We start from the raw sequence: 20,860 nt of genomic DNA on the forward strand, positions 1-20,860 counted from the left end.
AATTTGACAGGGTGGTCACCTCCTGGGCCACTAGTGGTCACAAGGAACAGGCCAGTGACTGGCAGTGCCCTGCTCACCTGTGCTGGATGACCTCCAGATCCTCCAGCTTCTCTGGGATCTGCATGTTGTTGAGCCACTGCTCCTTTTCGTCGATCCAGAGCTCACAGGCGTCGGCCTCACTGAACATCTTGTACAGGGCCAGGGTGTCCTGGAGTGCCTGCTTCCGCAGCCGCGTCAGCTCTGCCACCTCCTTATATCGCTCCTCGATGCCCGACAGCCTGCCCCTCACGTCTGGAGACTCGGCATGCTCCTGGGGGAGGGCGCTGGCTTGCTCGTGCAGCGTGTCAAGGGTGGGCCTATAATTGGCAATCTCTTCCGCCACGTCCTTGTGTTTCTTGACCAGAGACTGTGTGGAATATTCATCGTGGCCCACATCGCTGCTGGAGACAATCTTGAGGATGTCCAGCATCCAGGCATCAATGTCATCAGCATCTGCCTGGAACTGGTGTAGCAGGGAGGCCTCCTCCAGGCGCTTCTTCCGAATGGCTGAGAGCTGCTCTAGGTTGGCCCACTGCTCCCGGATGTAAATGATCCTCTCACGGATCTTCTCCGACCCGAAGTGCTCCTCTGCGATCATGTCTTCGCCTTCCTTGATGGCCTGCTCGAAGTGGCCACTGCGGCCGCTCATCTCGTCCTCAAACGCCCGGTGCTTGCTAAGCAGGCGCATGACGCTGGTCAGGTCTTTCCCGTAATCGTCTGAGGACAGGATCTTCTCCTTCTCCCGTATCCAGCCTTCCTCTTCTGCCATCTCCCAGAAGAACTTCCAGAGGCGGCGGGACTCTTCCAGACGGGCCCTGCGCTCAGCCGCCAGCTGGCAAAGCTCTTGATAACAGAACTCCATGTGGGCCACGCGGTCTCGGATCACCTGGGGGTCGCAGGGCTTGTAACCTGTTTAACATCAAGGAAGGAATGTAGGTGTGTGATGGAGCTCAGCATGGGTGCAGGCTCACCGACAGGCAGTGAGCTACACCCCGTGTACTTATGATTACCAGCTCACTGCTAATCTAAATGCAGGGCCATGTGATAAGGCAATGGAGCACCTTCTAATATCTTGACTAGAACAGGAGTGAGGGCAATGATAAATTTTTTTTTTTTTTTTTTTGGCACAACCGCAGACCAAGTGATCATCCTCCTGCAAGAAAGCACTTGAATCATAAGAAAAAGGCAATTGCATATAATTGTTTCTAGAAATATACGAAACAAAACCAAATCATTCTAAACATCCTCCAAACAGAGATATGTGCAACCAGCTGTGAAAACCAGGAGCCGCTGGAGCAGCCACACCAGGGTGTCGGTGCATGGCCAGAAAGAGTGAGGTCAGGCAAAAGTCTCACTGCCAAACACCAAGCCACTCAAAGCCAAGCAGCATTTGCATATTTAAGGAAAGGACATATGAATTCCAGAAAAACAAGACAGAATTAGTGTTCAGAAGGCCACTCCACTGTATCTCATGCTCCCATGACAAACCCACCAGGAATGTATAGTGGCAGAGTAACTTCAAAAGCCCCATTGTGTTTCTATAAATATGAATCTCTGGTGATCTGGAGGTAATGCTTGGAATGGGCCATCCTTACCTTCCCCGTCTGTTGCGAACTTCTGGGCAGAGGCATTGACACCTCTCACCCGCTCTGCCTGGATGCCAATGTCTGCTTCAACCAGGGTGTGCTTCTGTAACAGGTCTTCCACACCAAGTAAGTGTTTGCCATAGTCTTGAGACAATACTAGCACCTGTGCACAAGAAGCAATCAAAAGGACATCTGTGACTATAGCCTTGACTTCAGCATGACATAATCTTTAGACAAACAGCCAGCAATGAAGCTGTGCCTTCCCTCTAGTCTGCCATGGACCCCACACCTTCAGGGGAAGATGATGGTCAACAAACCAGAACAAAACAAATCAAACCTGAAGGCCTGAGTCAGGAGAGCTATCACAAACTAACGATCACCAACCTTGGAATAAGCAAGTCAAATCTACACTAAAAAGTGCAGAATAGAAGAAAAAGGTCGTGAGGGCCAGCAGGGGTGGGAGTGGGGAGGGTGGGCAGGGGTGCTGTATGAAAGATTCCAAAATATAAACTGAAACTTCAAGAAGAAACTGCTGCAACAACTACTTAAAAATAAACAAATAAATAAAGATGATAGACTTGGTCACTTCAAGTTGAAAGAAATCTTTTAGAAGTTGCTGAGCCTGTAAGTGAATGTTTTTCCTCGGTTAAGAGCTTATTGATATGCCTCTACTATACTTACACAATCAATGGGAGAAGAATCTACTTGAAAAGCTTGTAAGCCACATCTTTAAACCAATAAGGAGAGCAGGGTCAGGTGGCTGTCTTGCTTAGTAGACCCCAAGCAACTTCTAGGGTTTAAGTTTGAACCAACTGATATTTTCTTGTTTCTTCCATCAACCAGCCAAATTTGGGGGCCTCATTCTACATCCTTGTCAGATGGGATTTCTACTTCACTCTTACTTCTGAGAAGTCTCTGGACCAACTGAGTTACAATGTGCATCATGATTTACAAAATGAAAAGTCCCTCTCTGCTACATTTTAAGAACATTTCTATTTTGAGAGGTCAAGAGAGACAAGACCTAAAAAAATCATAAATCTGGACCAACAGGAGGGAAAACTGATGGTATCAGGTGCCCTTGCCCCTCTGCCAGGAACAGTCCAAGAGGTAGGCAACAGATGACAGCTTATATCCTGGGAAGGGAATCTCTTGCGTAAGGTCAAGCTTGGGAGCGCATTGTGCTGAGACAAAGGAGGCTTCATGGGACTGTCTGAAAACTGACCTATTTTCTTCTATCTACAAGGCTAAAGCCCTTCCAGCTGGAGAACTGCTTGACATGGCTGAGCATTCCATGGCCTGCATCGGAGGACAGGAACAGGTACAGGGCCATGGCATGATAGCAGGTCTCTTCCTAGGAAGGGGGAAAGGTTGGAACTCTATGCTGACAGCAGTCAATAAATGGCACGAGCAGCCACTGCCATCCAGTCCATCCTATGATCTGTGCACATACTACTGCATTCCATCCTTGCAATAACTGGATGAGGTAGATAGTAAGTACGATCTCCATTTAAAGACCAAGAAAGAGGGCTCAAAGAGGATTAGGCAACTCAGGCACTCACCATCAGAACTCTGGCTGCCTGGTTCCCGACCTCTCCTCTGTCCACGGCACCTACCACTCCTTCCTTCTCCCCATACCACCTCTCTGGGACCCCTGCCCAAAGTAGTACCACTCACTCAAAGATCAATGAAAATGGCAAGTTAGTTTAACCCCGAAAAATTAAAAATAAAGAAAACCACAATGTGATTGATTCCCTACACTGGAATATATCTACGTTAGACATAAATCACAGAAACAGAGCTCTAGCTACTGAACTTCTTCACACTTCATGTCTCATTTAATTCCTGAGCTAGCAATCTTCCCATGGGTGATGTGGCTCCTCTCTAGCTGTACAGGTGGGCAGTTAGACAAGGCACACAGCTGTATGTACGGGTTTAGTGAATGAGTCCCAGTGAAGAGAGCGCTGGTTGGATCAGCTCTGTCCTCCTTCCTTTCAGTCAGGTTTTACCTTCATTTCGTCCATCCAGTCCATAATGTAGAGCATTTCCTGGAATATCTTCTGCAGCCCCAGGTTCATCTCGAGCCGCTGTCTCCGGGCCCTGAGCAGTTCCAGTAGGTATTCCCAGAGTCGGATGACATTGTCCTTCCTCGCTGTGATGCGCTTGATGTCGTGGTAATTCTCAGCCTCGAGCTCCCTGGCCACGGCTACCACAGCCTGCACACGCTCCTCGTATGCGGCAATGTCTGTCTCAATGGCCTCGTGCTTTTTTGTGGCGGCCTCAACTGCGGGAAGGTCAAACCCAAAGTTGTCCTACAGAGAAACGGAATGAAAAGAAGGAAAATAAAAAATCCACCCAGGCACGGTGGCTCACGCCTGTAATCCCAGCACTTTGGGAGGCTGAGGTGGGCAGATCACCTGAGGTCAGGAGTTCAAAACTGGCCTGGCCAACACTGTGAAACCCTGTCTCTACTAAAAATACAAAAATTAGCTGAGCGTGGTGGCACGTGCCTGTAATCCCAGCTACTTGGTAGGCTGAGGCAGGAAAACCGCTTGAACCCGGGAAGCAGAGGTTGCAGTGAGCTGAGATGGCACCACTGCACTCCAGCCTAAATGACAAGAGTGAAACTCCGCCTCAAAACAAAACAAAACAAAAACAAAACATTCCTGCCCCCTGCCCGTCACCCCCCTGCCAAAGGAAACAGAACAGACATGAAATATTGAGCACATATTAATCCCTGGTGGTCTCAAATCTAAATCTGACTCCTGAGTCCCCCACCTCACTGGTCTCTGCCTTGAGCTTAGATGCCCTCCTCAAAGCAAACTAGTAACTGCTCATTTTGCAGAGGGGCCCAGCTCATATCTAGTACCTGACTGAAAAGCTAGAGCAGGTGATAGCTTATATCAAGTCAGGTGGAAAAGTAAGCCAGTTTTGCTTATTTCACAACCAGTCTAACCGCCTCGAAGGATTAGTTGGTCAAAGATTAAAGAGAGAAACTGTTAGAACTTATAAATGTGAACAGTTCACACACACTCAATGGCTCTAAACAAACTCTGCTTGAGCTGCTTCCACATCTATGAAAAGTTAGATAAATAGAAATATATATATAGAAATTATAAACATCCTCTTCATGGGAAGTAGCCAAGGTGACCTGACAGTTCCTCCAGAATAACGAATGTCGATAAGCAGCTGTCCTCTGGCCCTATGCCCCTGGCATATGTCTGTGTTTCTAGATTACCCCAGGAACAGTCTTTTTAATAATGTCAAGAGCAGAACCTGAGACACCAGACGCTGGTTTTCACTCAGCCAAGTCTCCCTCATAGCTGCCTTGCGATCAAATCTGCGGGCGAGCTGTTCCAGTTTCTCCTGTCTTATGAGCTCATTCCGCAAAGCCAGTTCTCTTTCATGTTCCGCTTTTTCCAGTCTTTCCCAGGCCTACAAAAATGAAAATACACACACACACACACAAACACAAACAGTTTCCTGTAGTGTTCAAGGAAACTTCCGTGGCTACAGTCAACAGCTAGTATTTCTCAAAAAGACCCGACAACTTGAATGGGAAATCCCATTCCCACCATCATTGACTCTCAAGCCTTGAGGAAAAAAATGGGTTTTTCTCTCAGTGTATCCTCATGGGAACGCTCTTCCGTCATCTAAATCTAAAGATTCTGTGTTGTACTTGGAAAACAAAACTGTAGATATGAAGCAATATAAGTAAATCATAAATCTCTTACTTTAAGAGGAAATAAATTATCTTAAATAGCTTTGATCATATAAAAAAGATACATGATTTTTCTAAGAATTCATATGAATTTCTCATTCATTCCACCCTGAGCCACTTTAAAAAAATTTACACATCTGAAATTTCTTTCAAAATCCTGACCCACTGTCCATATTAAATTCATTCCTATGAAACGTATTTCTTCACATAAAAAAAAAAAGATCGAACATTCCACTCAAAGGAATCTAAGTGGGGTCAGATGCAGTGACTCATGCCTGTAATTCCAGCACTTTGAAAGCTGAGGTGGGAGGATTGTTTGAGGCCAGGAGTTCAAGACTAGCCTGAGCTACAGCGAGACCCTGTCTCCCATTAAAAAAAATTTTTTTTAATGAGCAGCAAAAAGGAATGTAGTTGTGTACAAGTGACCAGAGTTCTAGAATTTTCAAATTTCTTTCTAGTTGGAAATAATGCCTGCTGTGAATTTCTATAACTGCAGGCATAACAGGCATGATGATTAAAATTGCTTATTTGACAGCTTCTCTAATGGAAGAAGCCAACATCCTAAGCTCCACAACCACTATGATTCCAAACACGTGAAATTTCAATTCTCCTTTCTGTAATTTGTTTCAAACAATTGCCTCAGATGAAAAGTAAAGTGATATGTATCTGAGTAGCAAGGTGTATAGCCTGCGCCAAAGCTGGTTTGATGAAATCTAACATTACCCCCCGAAGCCTCCAGCAGCCTAGCCCGGCACCATTGTTTGCTTGGTCCTTTGCCACACCTGAGCACCAGCTGCCAATTGTCAATTCAGCAGGTGGGGACAGCCCCTTCCAGTCTCTTGTCCTCTTAGCAGTCGAAACATACTGATAGAACCTGAAGCCTCCAGGAGGTCAGGGCCCATGCAGAGTCCAGATCCACTTTACCTTGTTGATGTCAGAGATGAGCTTCCCCTCCCGGGGCATGTAGACCTTCTGGTTGTTGGCCCTCATCTTGCTCTGAATGGTGAAGAGCAGCACTTCCAAGTTCCCCTTCTCAGTAAATCTAAACGCAGGGGAAAACATTCATTTGTTACTGGAGAAAAAAAAATTTCCCACAGTCATGCATTTTAAAAATCATTTAACTCTGGTCTGACTTACGTGAAATGTATGGCAAAGAGACATCAGGAGGTTGCTCACTGGCTGTTACAAACCTTGAAACATACCAAACTGTGGAATTTTTTCATAGTTGTTTGTTGTTGCTGACATTTATATTTGAGGGTGTCAAGGGCATGCAATAATCTTTGTATTCACTTCAGTCAAGCTTTAAACCCTAAATCCTGGACAACGGACTGACTTCATTCATTCAGTGTAGCTGAATGCACTCAACACAGATTATTTCAAATGTCTACCTAATGTAATTTTCAATGGGTTTCAGAGACCTTACCAAGGTATATGCAACTGTTTTCAGAAAAGAAAAAAATGACTTTGGAACTATGGTAAGCAATAGATAAGGTCTACAATCCTTATTCAACAATTATGAACTTAAAAAAGATATGAAAAAAAATCAAACTTTTTTGGGGTTGCAAAACTTGATCTGAACTGTTATGAAATTATTTATTGTCTTTAATGCAATGTGAATATTTACACATTTTGCTACAGATACTTACTGGGCTTATGGGCTACTGCCTTAGTCCCATCTGGGGTCTTGTAATATACAACATATGAGCTGTGCTGTTTTTTTAAAATCCCAAAATTATGGAATCCTGAAACACACTGGGCACAATGGTTTTGGATAAGGGGTTGAGGACTCGTACCATTTCTTAGAATTCTCATATATCCTGTATGTCAGTGGTACATTTCTATTGGGAAGGGCTCGGAGAGAGCATGATCTATCATAAATCTCAGCAACACAGAATCAGATGAAAAGGAGTAGGACATGCTACTGAGAGGCATTCAGTTAAGAGATGAGATTACAGAAATCAGAACACAGGGTTGGCTGGCTACAGTGATGTGTCTTTCCATATTAATGATCACACACTATAATCTGCATCTTACTTGGGTGGTTTCTCCACAGTGCGGTAAGTGTTGAATGCCTGAAGCTGCTGTTGAACCCCGACCAGTGAATTGGCAAATTTGCGATTGTTCAGAATGATGATGGTTTGTTCAATCCATTCCAGAAGGTCAGAGGCAAGTGATTCATACTTTTCAATCATTTTTTCTGTTTCAATAGCATTATCAAGCACCTGTAAACAAGGGATAGAAAAATTAAAAAGATCATGTCGCTCCATAAGTTAAATACGATTGCAACCCTATACGAGTGGACACACACTAAATGACCGGCTTTGAAACAGTTTGGCCGGCTCTGAAACAGTTCGGCCGCACCTGGGCACAAGCATTTTAACTCAAGGAACCATCTGCTAAGAGGCACCTAGACTGATTATTTGTGAGCAATGACAGCCTAACTGTAATTGGTTTTGTAACTTCCCAACCCTCAAGCAAAGAGATTCTGAATGATTTCTGTAGCCTAACATCTGAAATCCCTAGAGAAACAAAAAGGGCTCTATTTAGCTTGATCCTGTCCCATAAATGCCCATTACTTTTTTACTTCACTGCATTGAGAGGACAAGGTCATCTGGTCTGAGGTGTTTTGAAAACATGGTAGGTGAACATCGCCAAATGAGAAGTAAAAAGCATGATGCTAGGACTTTTTCAACTGTGGTAAGTAGGATGTCACACCCATGACATTAGCCAACTCGATCAGATTTCCAATACCCAGTTTCCTAGAGAGGTTGAGGAGAAGGATGTTTCTGGGTTTGAGTTAGCCCCCAAATCCTTTCCTAAATATGGTGGCCATCTCTCCCACCTCTTGTTACCCTTCAGGATGAAGAGGCTTCCGCTGATTTCCCTACCATCCGGAGAGCCCACTACAAATTGCTATTGGCAAATTTTATGAGTGCATGGGAGAATGAGGGCTCAATGAACCTTAATTATGTTTCACAACTCACAAAACTGGCATGAGCTCACCTTTCCAATTCGTTTTCCTTCAACAGCCAAAGCCTTCATCTTAGAGAAGTAGTGGTAATAAGTCACCACGTAAGTGATTATGGACTTCTCATCAGGGTGGTCCACGCTGATGTCTGTAACCCAGAGAAGACTTTATTCAGTGTACTGCAAGCTACTGTGCCCCACCCAGGCAGCAGGAATGAATGTAACGACTGCTGGACAACACGGAACGGTGCAGGGTCTTCATGTTTGTACTTGAGCATTCTGCCATCAGTGCATTAATTACGAGGATAATGAGGGTGAAACCATCTCACCGATTCCCTATTACGTGAATATTCATGAAATGCCTTCCACAGACACACAGTTCCTCTCCCTGCCCTACCATAATACTGGGTTTGCTCTGCCTGAGTTCTTATTTCTTCCTACAGGACCAGCACCGCCCCACGTCACTCAGTCTTTAGATATCTTTATCTTCTTGTTACCAGTATCCAGCAGCTAGTCACTGAGTCTGAGTTGGGATGACCCTTATTTGTGGAATCCTTATTGTGACTCATGGTTCAGACCCATCCTATCACATAACCAGCCCTAAAACAATGTCTCCCTCCACCAGCTTTCCCTACTACTTAATTTCCTTACACATAGTGCACCCAGATTGATCTTCCAGAAGCACAGCTGTGAACAGTTCCTCCTAGCTCAAAATTACTCAGTATGAAGAATAAAGTATAAGCGCTTCAGTCCTCTAGAATCTGGCTATAACTTTCCTTCCCTTTTTTCCATCAATTTCTCAAATATTCACCACGCTTCATTTAAGTGTCAAGCATTGAGTTCTAGACATTCCTAAATTCTATAGCGTCCTACCTCTCAGCTACTGTATTCCTTATTAAATTTTTTTGAGACAGGGTCTCACTCTGTTACCCAGGCTAGAATGCAGTGACATGATTACAGTTCACTGCAGCCTCAAACTCCTGGGCTCAAGCAATCCTCCCACCTCAGCCTCCTAAGTAGGTGAAATTACAGATGTGAGCCACTGCACTGTATCTCTGAATCAAACTTGACCATTCACCATTCCTTATACATATCACATAATTTCCAACATGACTTCCTTTACTCATGATTTCCCTTTGTCTGAAATGGCCTTTCTGATCCCGTAACTTTCTTACTATCCATCAAGGTCCATTTCAGAAGTTACCACCCAATACAACCATTTATGATCCCTACAGCTGACATTATTGTCTCCCTCCTCTATTCCCTTGGGACTTCGTATGGATGCATAGTCCACTTTTTGCCAGGTTATGGTTTTTTATGCATGTTTTGTTTGCCTTACAAAATTCAGTCCTTGTCAAGGGTAGAAGCCTGTCCTGGCAAGCCACTCCACCTCCCACATTCCTGCTGTGCTGTCCTGCACAAAGCAGGTGGTCAATAAATAGGTACTGAGAGAAGGAACAAACAACTGAAAATAGCAAGTCTTTGAAGTTTGGCAATATTGAGTAAAGCACTCAACTTGGGATAGGTTGTGAAAAGAACACACAGGACAGCTCTTAACAGATATCATCAGGCTCTTTTTCAATATACATTCATACATACACCCCCATTCCTATTGCCACCCCTGACAGCCTTGTATGGAGCAAAATTGTTTCTCTTAATTTAAACAAGAGAACATTAGGACGCACTGCTGGCACGCTCCCTGCCCAGGGTCACTTAGGCAGCCAGTGGCGGTGAGGGCCAGAATCATAGCTACTGTTCCCTACCCCAGGGCCCCTGTATCTGCTCAACCCATCAAAGTATGCACAAAGGAGAGTGAACTGGAGGACAGCCAGAAAAAAATGCCAGTGTAAGTATCCAATTTAATCAACACAAAATGTCAACAAAACTCAAAGAAGTGAGAAGGCAAAACTTTTTATTTAACTTGTCTACAAGTAGATTTTAACTGATGCTCTTTGGGGTCCCGGACAACTAATAATCAAGATCAAACCACAGGACAAAAGTGAAATCAGCTGCCAGTTTTAGCTCCTTGTTTTGTGATCTGGGGAACATCAATCCCCCTTTTCATACTGGGCGGTGATTAGAAAGATTAACTTATGAGCAAGTTATTAAAAAATGTTGTCACTGTAATAGGGAAAAAAAAAAAAAGGTTCTTTATCAAAGCACAAAGAACATGGGGTAAGGAAAAATTCCTTCCCATAGTAAGATAGGGGTTAAGCACGAAGATTTATTGAAACCCAAGGAATTTTAGTTTTCTGTTTATATTGAGAAATCATTTAATGGATTAGTACAAAGATAATTTTATCTCAACTTCCTGTAACCAACATATCAGCGAATCTGATGCATTGGAAAATAGCAAGAAGCCTGCCTGGAGGCCTCATGACCTTGATCTGCCTTTGGGGAGTTAAACTTCCTGTTCTATATTTAAAAGAACTTTAAACTTTCACTCACATACACACGGTTTTTTTCCTCTTTTTTTTTTTTTTTTTTTTTTTGAGATGGAGTCTTGCTCTGTCGCCCAGGCTGGAGTGCAGTGACCAGATCTCGGCTCACTGCAAGCTCCGCCTCCCGGGTTCCCGCCATTCTCCTGCCTCAGCCTCCCGAGTAGCTGGGACTACAGGCACCCGCCACCTCGCCCGGCTAGTTTTTTTTTTTGTATTTTTTAGTAGAGACGGGGTTTCACCGTGTTAGCCAGGATGGTCTCGATCTCCTGACCTCGTGATCCACTCGTCTCGGCCTCCCAAAGTGCTGGGATTACAGGCTTGAGCCACCGCGCCCGGCCGGTTTTTTTCCTCTCTAATATTTGTTCACAGCTGAGAGGATCTATAAATCTTCAGCACTACAAACAAATCCTGAAATTTTAAATGCTTCTCAAAATTAGAAAAAGTTCCTATGAGAGCTCACGTTGAAATGAAACCCAGAATTAGGATTTTGTTAAGTAAGGGAGATACAACCTGGGGGACTGCTCCACACAGGTCAGCTCCAAGTTACACAGGGACTCACAGAGTAAAGAGGGATTAGTTCCATGCAGAGAATGGGATGAATCTGTAAGAAAGGACTGTGACTGCTGCTCCTTCCACCCCCATTCCCCTTTCACAAATATGCCTTCCTCATTTAAACTCTTACTTGCTCACAAGCAAAGCACAGCCTCGTAACAAGGCCCCTGCCTCCAATCTCCACCCATCCCCATCCAACCTGCTTGCCACCTTCAGATAAATGTCAGCCAACAAGCATTCATTGAGAGCCTATGCCAGGTTTTCTACTTTTCTACTTCGAGCACAGCAGCTAAGAACCTTCAATGACTCCCTGTTGCCTGTTGCCCCTGTGGGGATCCTATCCACACTATTACCCTAACCACCATTCCCATTGAATTGTTAGTCCTCAAACACACCTTCCTCTTTCCTGGTTCTGCACCTTTGCTCATGCTAGTAGCTCTGCCTGCACACGCTCTCCTTCAGACTCTGTTTAAATCGTATTCATCTTTCAAGGCCTTTTTTGAGTGTCATCCTTTCCACAAATCCTCAAAAAATTCCCATAACCAAAACTAAGCTCTTCCTTTGATAATTCCCAAAGTATGCCATACAAATGAAACATGCTGACACAAAACAGATTTTACATTAACACCTGGATAGTACAGATGCTACAAATCCCACCTGTTATCCCTTGAGTCCCTACCTTCGGGGTCCAACAGTTTAGTGAGGCCGAGGTGCTGCTCTGCCAGATTAAATGCATTCTGCAGGTTGTAGTGTGCGTTGGATTTCTTTAGTTTGTCAAAATCTATCAGGTCAGGCCTGTGCAGAACAGTGGAACACAACAAAAATCATGGCTTGAAAAGAAATATGACCAATGAAACATGACTGTTACTCCAAAAAGGTTAAAATCACCACTTAGTGGAGTAAAACTCTAAAATATACTATTATGGAATCATCAAACAATGAAACCTGATTTTTGAATAAACACTTCAAAGTTTATTAAGAAAAAAGAAAGATTAAGGGTGAACCTGTTTATTTTGTGTGGAAGAATTTACATATTCTCCCATATTTTCCTCACATGGAATGTAGGAATTTCCACCATGGTGCAACAGTTAAGGCAACGGATATGGGAAAGTTACCCAAACCTGCTATGGATGGACAGCAACCTTTTGCCCCACAATTGCTAGGATGATTTGTATGGACTTACCGGTGTTTGTGTATCAGTGCATTGAAGGCCATGCCGTCCCTCCAGCTAGTGGTGAAATTGTGAATGTTGACATTGGGGTACCTGCCAAGGACAAAGCAGAAGGGAAAAGCAACACAATTACCACATGGAGGTTTATACTTTTGCCAAGTGCTTTGTTAATAAATAAGTCTGTAAGCATTGTAAAACCTAAAGCAGTGAATATCACTAAGGACAATCAAGTCAGAACAAAAATCCCATCAACTCCAGCTTGCCATAAAATAAAAATAAAACATGCATCCATGTGGTTTTTCTTGCTTGGTAATTCAATCTCACAAAACATGTAAACTGTGTTGTAGATTTAAAACACTACTCTTACTTAGGAAAAGGTGACGACAACCTAGACATCTGTGAGGCCTCTGCTTCCACTGGCTTTCTACTGTACCTACAAAGACACCAGGACCTGCAGTCCCCTGTCACACGTTACTTTGGGACAAGAAGTGGTGGGACTACCTGTTCATGTGACACTCAGCTTTCTTTCTTCCATATGCCACTTAATTGGATGAAAAATCCCTGAAAAATTTATGTTTGAAACCTACCCATAATGAAACAGCTATTCGATACTATATTGACTATTAATAACTTTATATCAGTGGCTGATTAAAGGTTCATACCTGACTTGAACCTTTTATTAGGCCATAAGCTCTTTATAGACATGATCACTTTTCAGCTAGCTCTCATAATGGACAGAGTTCTGATTTTCATATTCTGAATTCATGTTCATTAGAGTTACGTCTATACCTAAAGAAGTTCTGACAGTAAATCTAATTAACCTAAAATTGGGTCTCAGTAAGTACGTAGAACCTTAAACCAATTTGCTAAGAACTCGAAGGTTTAGCATCAATTGAGTCCTAACAGTAGTGAGCAACAAAAAAGGTGCGGTTCTCTAAAAACAGCTTCAATGAAATTTCAATGAAAAAATCAAAGGAAACTGACACAGATAATATTAAAAGGTTATGCTAATGTTTACTGTGCAAAGAAAGCTCCCCAAAACAGAAATTAAAGGATGAAGAAAACCTACAACTGTACTCTTAAAATATCATGGATATGATTCCTAAACATGCTTCCAGGGGTTTTCAAATTCAAAATATAATGCTCTTTGGAGCTTCCTTAATAAAGAGAAGGAAACTGATTATGAAGACATGACAGGTCTAAAATATAAATTAGAACTCCTTCCATTCCGAGAGCTAATTGAAAAGTCATATCAACTGCTTATGTGTTAACAAGACTTCCCAGTGGAAGCAGTGGAAAAGATACCTGTCAACACCTTCTAAGTGATGACTGCAGTGGAATTCAGTCCTGGAAGCAGCAGCCCCAATACCCTCTGCGTTCACACTCACCCAGCTGTCTTCATCTGGCACCACAACAGCAATGCATCCTTGGCAGATTTCTTCTCTTTGTTGTCTTCAGTTTCCACACTGATATCCTGGATCTAAGATTTACAAAGAAATATTAGACAAATAGATGGGTCAGCTGTCTCAAAGAGCCACTGAAGAACAGGTCTGCCTATACATAAAGAATAAACGAGATCAAAGCCTTGTCCTGCAGACGATCTACCCTGTGAATGAAAACTGCTTCCTTCAGAAGCACAACCAGAAACACAACCAGAACTAGGTTTTCTACGTTGCACAGATAGAAGGCTGTAAGGGACTTCCCAGCACCTATCAGAGGTCATTTTTACCCCTGAGACAGCCCATCTTTCCAGTGAGAAGCAAGCACAGCAGTTCACACAGTGTATCTGGAATCTCATCAGACCCCCAGAAAAATACTGAGTTCGGTTTTTCGTAAGTAAACATTTTTCACACTAGGTGCAGCCTTCATTGATGAGGGCACTGTGTGCACCATTTCCAAACCATTACAGCAAGTGTGTGCTTAAGCGCTGTGCTTCCATGGTGTGCATTCATAAGCCGCTCAGAGGCAGCATATTTGCAACATTATAAACAAAGCCTGGTCAGCTGGCACCAAAGTCAGACTGCCTGTATGTGAATCCAGGCTCCATCACCTACCATGTGCCCTTGGGCAGGCTCCCCAGCTTCCCCATCTGAGGAATGGAAATAATGACAGTGGCTAATTTCACAGCAGTGTTATGCACTTAAATGATATAATGAAGTGCAGAGCTCATAAGGGTCCATGAATGTTAGTTCTTAGATTAGGCGCCAACTGCCAGCTACGTAATTTTAGACAAATGCTCCAAATACACTTTTGTCTACTATATGAAGGTTTCCTCTTGTACAGTAAAATGTGGAATGGAGTCAGGAGTGGATGGTGCTGGCCAGGAGTCCATTCATCACCTCCAGCTGTAGCCATTTTAAGCTTCTCTGCTTTGTCATGCTCCCTACAACCTTCACTCCATTCAATCTACAAACACTTCCCAGAATTCTTTTTGAAAGAGAGAGAATGAAGACAAAATATACAAATACAGGACTAAAAAGTTACAAACTTTCAACTAGGAAAAACACTTGGGAATTGAAACAACTACATTTTTAAAAAATTCTCTATTTTTAATTGTGTTAAGAAGGTGAAGCCTGAGTTTGCATAAACCCCAGTCTCTAATATTAGGATCATTAGCTCAAGTGCAGAAAGGGAATGTGGAAGAAGAACCCTCACTCAAGGGGTGAGAGACGGGCTCACCAGGAAAGTCAGGCTGCAACTTCACATAGTAACTCATTGGCTTTCTTATGCTTCTGTGTGAAGAAGGGTATCAGCTTCCAGATTTGTCCATATGGAAACGAAGTCTACCCTTCTGAAATGAAGACAGCTCCCTATTTAAACTAGGCAAACTCAGAGACTTCCACTCCAGTTTCTCACCACCTTTTACTTTTTTTTTTTGGAGACAGTCTCTGCAGCCCAGGCTGGAGAGCAGTGGTGTGATCTTGGCTCACTGCAATCTCCGCCTCCCAGATTCAAGTGATTCTCCTGCCTCAGCTACCCAAGTAACTGGGATTATAGGTGCGTGCCACCACACCTGGCTAATTTTTGTATTTTTAGTAGAGGCAGGGTATCATCATGTTGGCCAGGTTGGTATCAAACTCCTGACCTGAAGTGATCCACCCGCCTTGGCCTCCCAAAGTGCCGGGATTACGGGCATGAGCCACTTTGTATCTGGCCCTTTTACTCTCTTTTAAAGGGGCAGCATTATAAAAATCGGTGTCATCATCAGTATTTAATGGACACCTCTATGCACATACAGGTCAGGCCATATCCTGGTAGCAGTGAGAGCACACGCACACACACACTGGGAACTTGTAAAACTGTATATTCAGGAGCTGGGGGAAGGAGAGACCCTTGTAGATACACAGGGAAGCTTCACCCTATGTATCTACAAGGATACCTCAAGTATCCTTGTGGATATGCTAGATATCTATAACTGGGCCTTGGCTGATTCATAATCATATTATTTTTGTAGAATAGGTAATGTTTTAATAAAGCTGCTGAAGAAAGCTGAGTCATGTCAGACACCAACACTGCAGGCCATGCGGTAACATTAGCAGTCTATGCCTCTCATTGCAACAGAAAGGGAGAAAATACACATCAGCATTTATAAGTTGAACTATAGGAATAGGCAAACTGGCAGGAAGTGAACTGGTCAATGACTCAACGCAATTCACGCTGAGAATCCTGAAAAGCGCTGTGTATGCCAGCTCCCTGACCTGGGTGCTGACCTGCTCTCAAGACAGCCCACAGTCAGGATGCCCGTCCACGCTCTGATTACTGCAGGCCAAAGGTAACAGAAATACAACATTTTACTCCATAAAACTGGGGTGAAGCTTGAGGAGTGTCCTGCTAATAATTTCACCTCCGTTGCCATAAGACACAAGAGCAGTAATTAGTGGATTCAATGGCTACTCCATTTTCAAATCATTCAGGATCTAAATGACAGAAATATAAGAGTTCTGTCCAGGGAAAAAATGTCCTTGATTGCTGTAATTAACTCCTTTAATGATGTTGTACCATCTTCAACAACAGTTCTCTCCTCAGACCTACTTAATTAGAATTACTAGGGCTGGGCCCTGGGAACCTGAATTATTAAGAGGGTTTCCCAATGGCATCAGATGATCAGCCAGCTTGGGAACCAGCCAGTCAGGAAGCTGTTTCTTCCTGTAACTCATTCTAGTCCCCTACCCCTTCCTCCCACATATATACTCAGGACACTATCTGAAGCCCAATCCTAGGGCAAGTGAGAAGGAAAACTGATTGTTCACAGGCTGATTTCAGAGTTTCAATAAGAAAACAAAGCAAGCTATAATTTGATTTTTCGTTTTTCCTTTTTGTGTGAGGTTTTTGTTTACCTAGAAAAATCAAGCAGATCTTTATTAAAGGGGCAGAACAGGAAGGAATGGCAAGAGAACACAGTTACTGAGGAGACAGGACTGTTAGAATATTTGTTTGTAGAGAAACCTGACACTACAGTACAAAGTTGTTCCTGCCTTTCCAATTTTAATTGGAACGCATGAGCACGAAGCATCCGCCTGGAGAAAGAACCAATAATCACACCCGTAGTGCTGCACAGTCCCAAAGGCTGAGTGCTCTCTCTTAAGAGGTCAGAGGTGCCCCCTATAGCCCTGGCTGGCTGCGTCATCAGGGGCAAGGTTTCAAACTTCTCTGGGTCCCCAATTTTTTCATAAAGTGAAAGTGGTGAACAAAAAGACCTTGAGAGTACCTTCTGGCTTAAAATACTTCTATACTTAGAGCCTTCCTCCTCAAGTATAACAAAACCCGTAATATCATCATCAATTCAAAGGAACACAAGCGTTTTGTACTTTCTTCCTGCAAATTGCTTCCTCACATCCAAAGAGAATGATGAAGGTGAAAATGGAGCCCACACACACGCCATAACCCTCAACAGCTTTGCCTAAAAATATTCTGTAACACATGTCATAGTTGAGTGAAGCTGAGGCAGTCTAAGCTAATAACCTAGCACTGGCCACATCCTTATACCTTTGCTCCTGAGAGCCAGGCAGCAGAGACCAGACATTTAGAGCAGGGGCCAGCAAAGTGGTGGGCTGGGATGCAGTCTAGAAGTCCCCGGGCCACTGAGACGTGTCTGACAGGAGAGCTAAGATTATCAGGGGCTAGTACAATTGCAGGAGGAGGTAGTAGATTCCACATGCCTACGAGGCAGCATTCAATTCTGAGGACTGGATATGACACACCTGACTCTGAGACATGCTTTCAACCTGGTCTTCCTGATCCCTCTGACACACAGAGGCCGGCTCTACAAGGATGCTCATACCTCTGAGAGGTCAGCCTAAGTTCTGAGCAACCCCAGGCAGAGACTCTTACCTGGAAGCGCAGGATGATGGTCCAGATGAGGCCAAGGGTCAGCCGGTGGTTTCCATCCACGATGTCATGGGATCCCATGTTCTCAAGATGGACTCTCTGCTCCTTCAGGAACTGAAGGGCCTTGTCCACATTCTCTAGGCAGTGGATGCGCATTCGTCCTTTGGTGGGTTTAGGCTAGAAACAGGAGAGCAGAGGCAGAGACACATCACTCAACAGAGCAGAGATGAACCCCGAGTTACTGCCTAGTCACACGTGCCCATTCATGCGATGCTCTCCTGCTCGGAGCAGAACATTAACAAACACGTGTACTCATTAAGTCCAAGGACAGTATTTACCTAACAGCCACAGAAGAAAAGTTTACTTAACGGGATGGTAACTGATTTCTCTTTAGAGATTAATTGTGGAGCTATATAGTTTACAAATGAGCATTTGTTTAAGTTCAGGGAAGAGAGAATCCAATTTTCATGAAGAATTTCAGTGCTACTGCCGCCATCCATACAATTTTTTTGCAGCTGCATGACAAACACCTGTGAGGATTTTGATTACTTGGAATGTAAAAATAGGTTTGCCACCTGCTGGCAACCCTTAAGGTTGGCTCAAAATGAAAACAGGGAACACAACCATCAAATCAGAAGAATTTCCAAGTGGTGGTTGTGTGCGGAGGGATGGGGAAGGTTAAGTAAAAAGGTGTAACTTACAGAAAAGAAGGGGAAAAGGGGAAAAAATGAGTGTAGTGCAATTTAAATACCCCAAATGTTCCTTTCCTTTTACCCAGTTTTATCAAAATATAAAAGAGGCCTTTGGAAGGTGAACATTTTAAATAAAACAAATGAACAAAAAAAAAATACATAGAGAGAGAGTAGATAATGCCTATGTATATATATACATCTACTATAAAATATACTATCTACTGGCCGGGCGCGGTGGCTCAAGCCTGTAATCCCAGCACTTTGGGAGGCCGAGACGGGCGGATCACGAGGTCAGGAGATCGAGACCATCCTGGCTAACAGGGTGAAACCCCGTCTCTACTAAAAAATACAAAAAGCTAGCCGGGCGACGTGGCGGGCGCCTGTAGTCCCAGCTACTCGGGAGGCTGAGGCAGGAGAATGGCGTAAACCCGGGAGGCGGAGCTTGCAGTGAGCTGAGATCTGGCCACTGCACTCCAGCCCGGGGACAGAGCGAGACTCCGTCTCAAAAAAAAAAAAAAAAAAAAAAAAAAAAATATATATATATATATATATATATATACACTATCTACTATAAAAGTATATATACATCTACCGTAAAAGTACATACACATCTACTATAAAAATGTACTAGATACACACACACAGTTGACCTTTAGTTGGACCTAAACTGTGCAAATGCACTTATACATGGATTCTTTCCAATAAATACACTGGAAATTTTTTTTCGAGATTTGTGACAATTTGAAAAGACTCAGATGAATGGCCTAGCCTAGAAATATCAGAAAAAATTAAGAACAAGGTATGTCATGAATGCATAAAATATATGTAGATGGTAGTCTATTTTATCATTTACTACCACAAAATATATACAAATCTGTCATAAAATTAAAAATTATCAAAACTCATACACACAAATACAGATTGTAACGGCACCATTTGTGTAGTACTAAATCTTGGTATATACTGTACTACTATAATAATTTCAGAGCCATCTCTAACTCCTACTGCAATGAGCTCAAGTATTGTGAGTGCCCACTTAAAATGCCTATGATGCTAATCATCTCCACATGGTCTCTCTAGTAAATTGGGTATCACAGTAAAAGTTCTTGTGTATTTTTCACAGTGTCTAGTGCAATATTGTAAACCTTGACTAATATCATGAGACCCAAAGTGCCACTAGTGAAGCTGGAAGTACTCTCAAGAAGCAGAGAACAAGTCATGACACTACAAGAAAAGGATGAACTGCTTGCTATGTGTTGTAGATTGAGGTCCACAGTTGTGGTGGCCCACCATTTGAAGACTAAAAAAAGAAAAGAAAATTTGGGAAGCCATCCCTGAAGCTACATCAGCAGATGCAAAGACCTTGCACTTTTTTGTGAAATATCTTTTTATCTCATATTGAAAATGCAGCTTTTGGCTGGGTGCAGCAGTTCATGCCTGTAATCCCAGCACTTTGGGAGGCTGAGACGGGCAGACTGCTTGTGCCCAGGAGTTTGAGACCAGCCTGGGCAACATGGCAAAACCCGTCTCTACAAAAAAATAAACAAATAAATAAATAATTAACAATGCATCTTTTATGTGAATACAGGATTGCCATAAGAGAGGCATACCTAAAGACTAATATGATTTGAGAAAAAGTGAAGTTATCATATGACAATTTAAAGGCATACGAAGGTGAAGGAGAATGTAACACCAGCAAAGGATGGTATGACTATTAATTTTTAATTGGGTAGCCCTCAGAACCAGGAAAGATTCACAGAGCTCCCAGTCTGACAATTTCAGAAAGAGGTTTGGCTTAAAAAATGTCAAGGAGTTGGGAGAAGCAGCTTTTGCTGACCAAGAGGCAGCAGATGAGTTCCCAGGCACCATTAAGAAAATCATTGAGGAAAAAGTGTATCTGTCTCAACAAATTTTTAACACAGATTAAAGAGCCCTGTTCTGGAACAAAATGCCACAAAAGCCTAGTAAGAGAAAGAGAGGTGGAGTACCAGGACTTAAGGCAGAAAGGGATAGGCTAACTACTGTTCTGTGCAAATGCAGTTGGGTTTATAATCAGGACTGCCCTTATCCATAAAGCTGTTAACCTTTGAGCCTTGAAGGGAAAAAATAAATACCAGCTGCCAGTCTTTTGGTTGTACAGAAAGAAGGCCTGGACAGTGACAACTGTTTTTCTGAATTGGTTCTACTGATGCTTTGGTTCCTGAAGTCTCCAAGTACCTTGCCAGTAAGAGGATGCCTTTTAAAGTCATTTTGGTATTAGACAATGCCCCCACCCAGAACCCCATGAGTTCAACACTGAAGGCACTGACATGGTCTCCTGGCTCCCAAACACAACATCCCTAATTCGGCCTCTAGATCAAGGGGTC

The 20,860-nt window shown here is 43.2% G+C and overlaps 1 protein-coding gene across 9 annotated transcripts in view; it reads right to left on the reverse strand.

Moving 5' to 3' along the window:
• SPTBN1 (spectrin beta, non-erythrocytic 1) overlaps positions 1-20,860 on the reverse strand; it is a 213,914-nt gene that overhangs the window by 39,418 nt on the left and 153,636 nt on the right. For all 9 annotated transcript variants that reach the window (XR_013402433.1, XR_013402434.1, XM_077958637.1 and 6 more), the window contains 11 exon segments: positions 17,806-17,979; positions 13,863-13,954; positions 12,487-12,567; positions 11,983-12,098; positions 8,347-8,459; positions 7,378-7,565; positions 6,268-6,385; positions 4,899-5,057; positions 3,632-3,934; positions 1,635-1,788; positions 78-948 (listed from right to left, as the gene is read on the reverse strand). Coding sequence is in view for 7 of the 9 variants with exons in the window: in XM_077958637.1 (XP_077814763.1) it covers positions 78-948; positions 1,635-1,788; positions 3,632-3,934; positions 4,899-5,057; positions 6,268-6,385; positions 7,378-7,565; positions 8,347-8,459; positions 11,983-12,098; positions 12,487-12,567; positions 13,863-13,954; positions 17,806-17,979 (2,369 nt within the window). In the remaining 2 variants the exon portion in view is untranslated.

This window comes from Macaca mulatta, chromosome 13 (assembly GCF_049350105.2).
Source record: "Macaca mulatta isolate MMU2019108-1 chromosome 13, T2T-MMU8v2.0, whole genome shotgun sequence".
NCBI lineage: Eukaryota > Metazoa > Chordata > Mammalia > Primates > Cercopithecidae > Macaca > Macaca mulatta.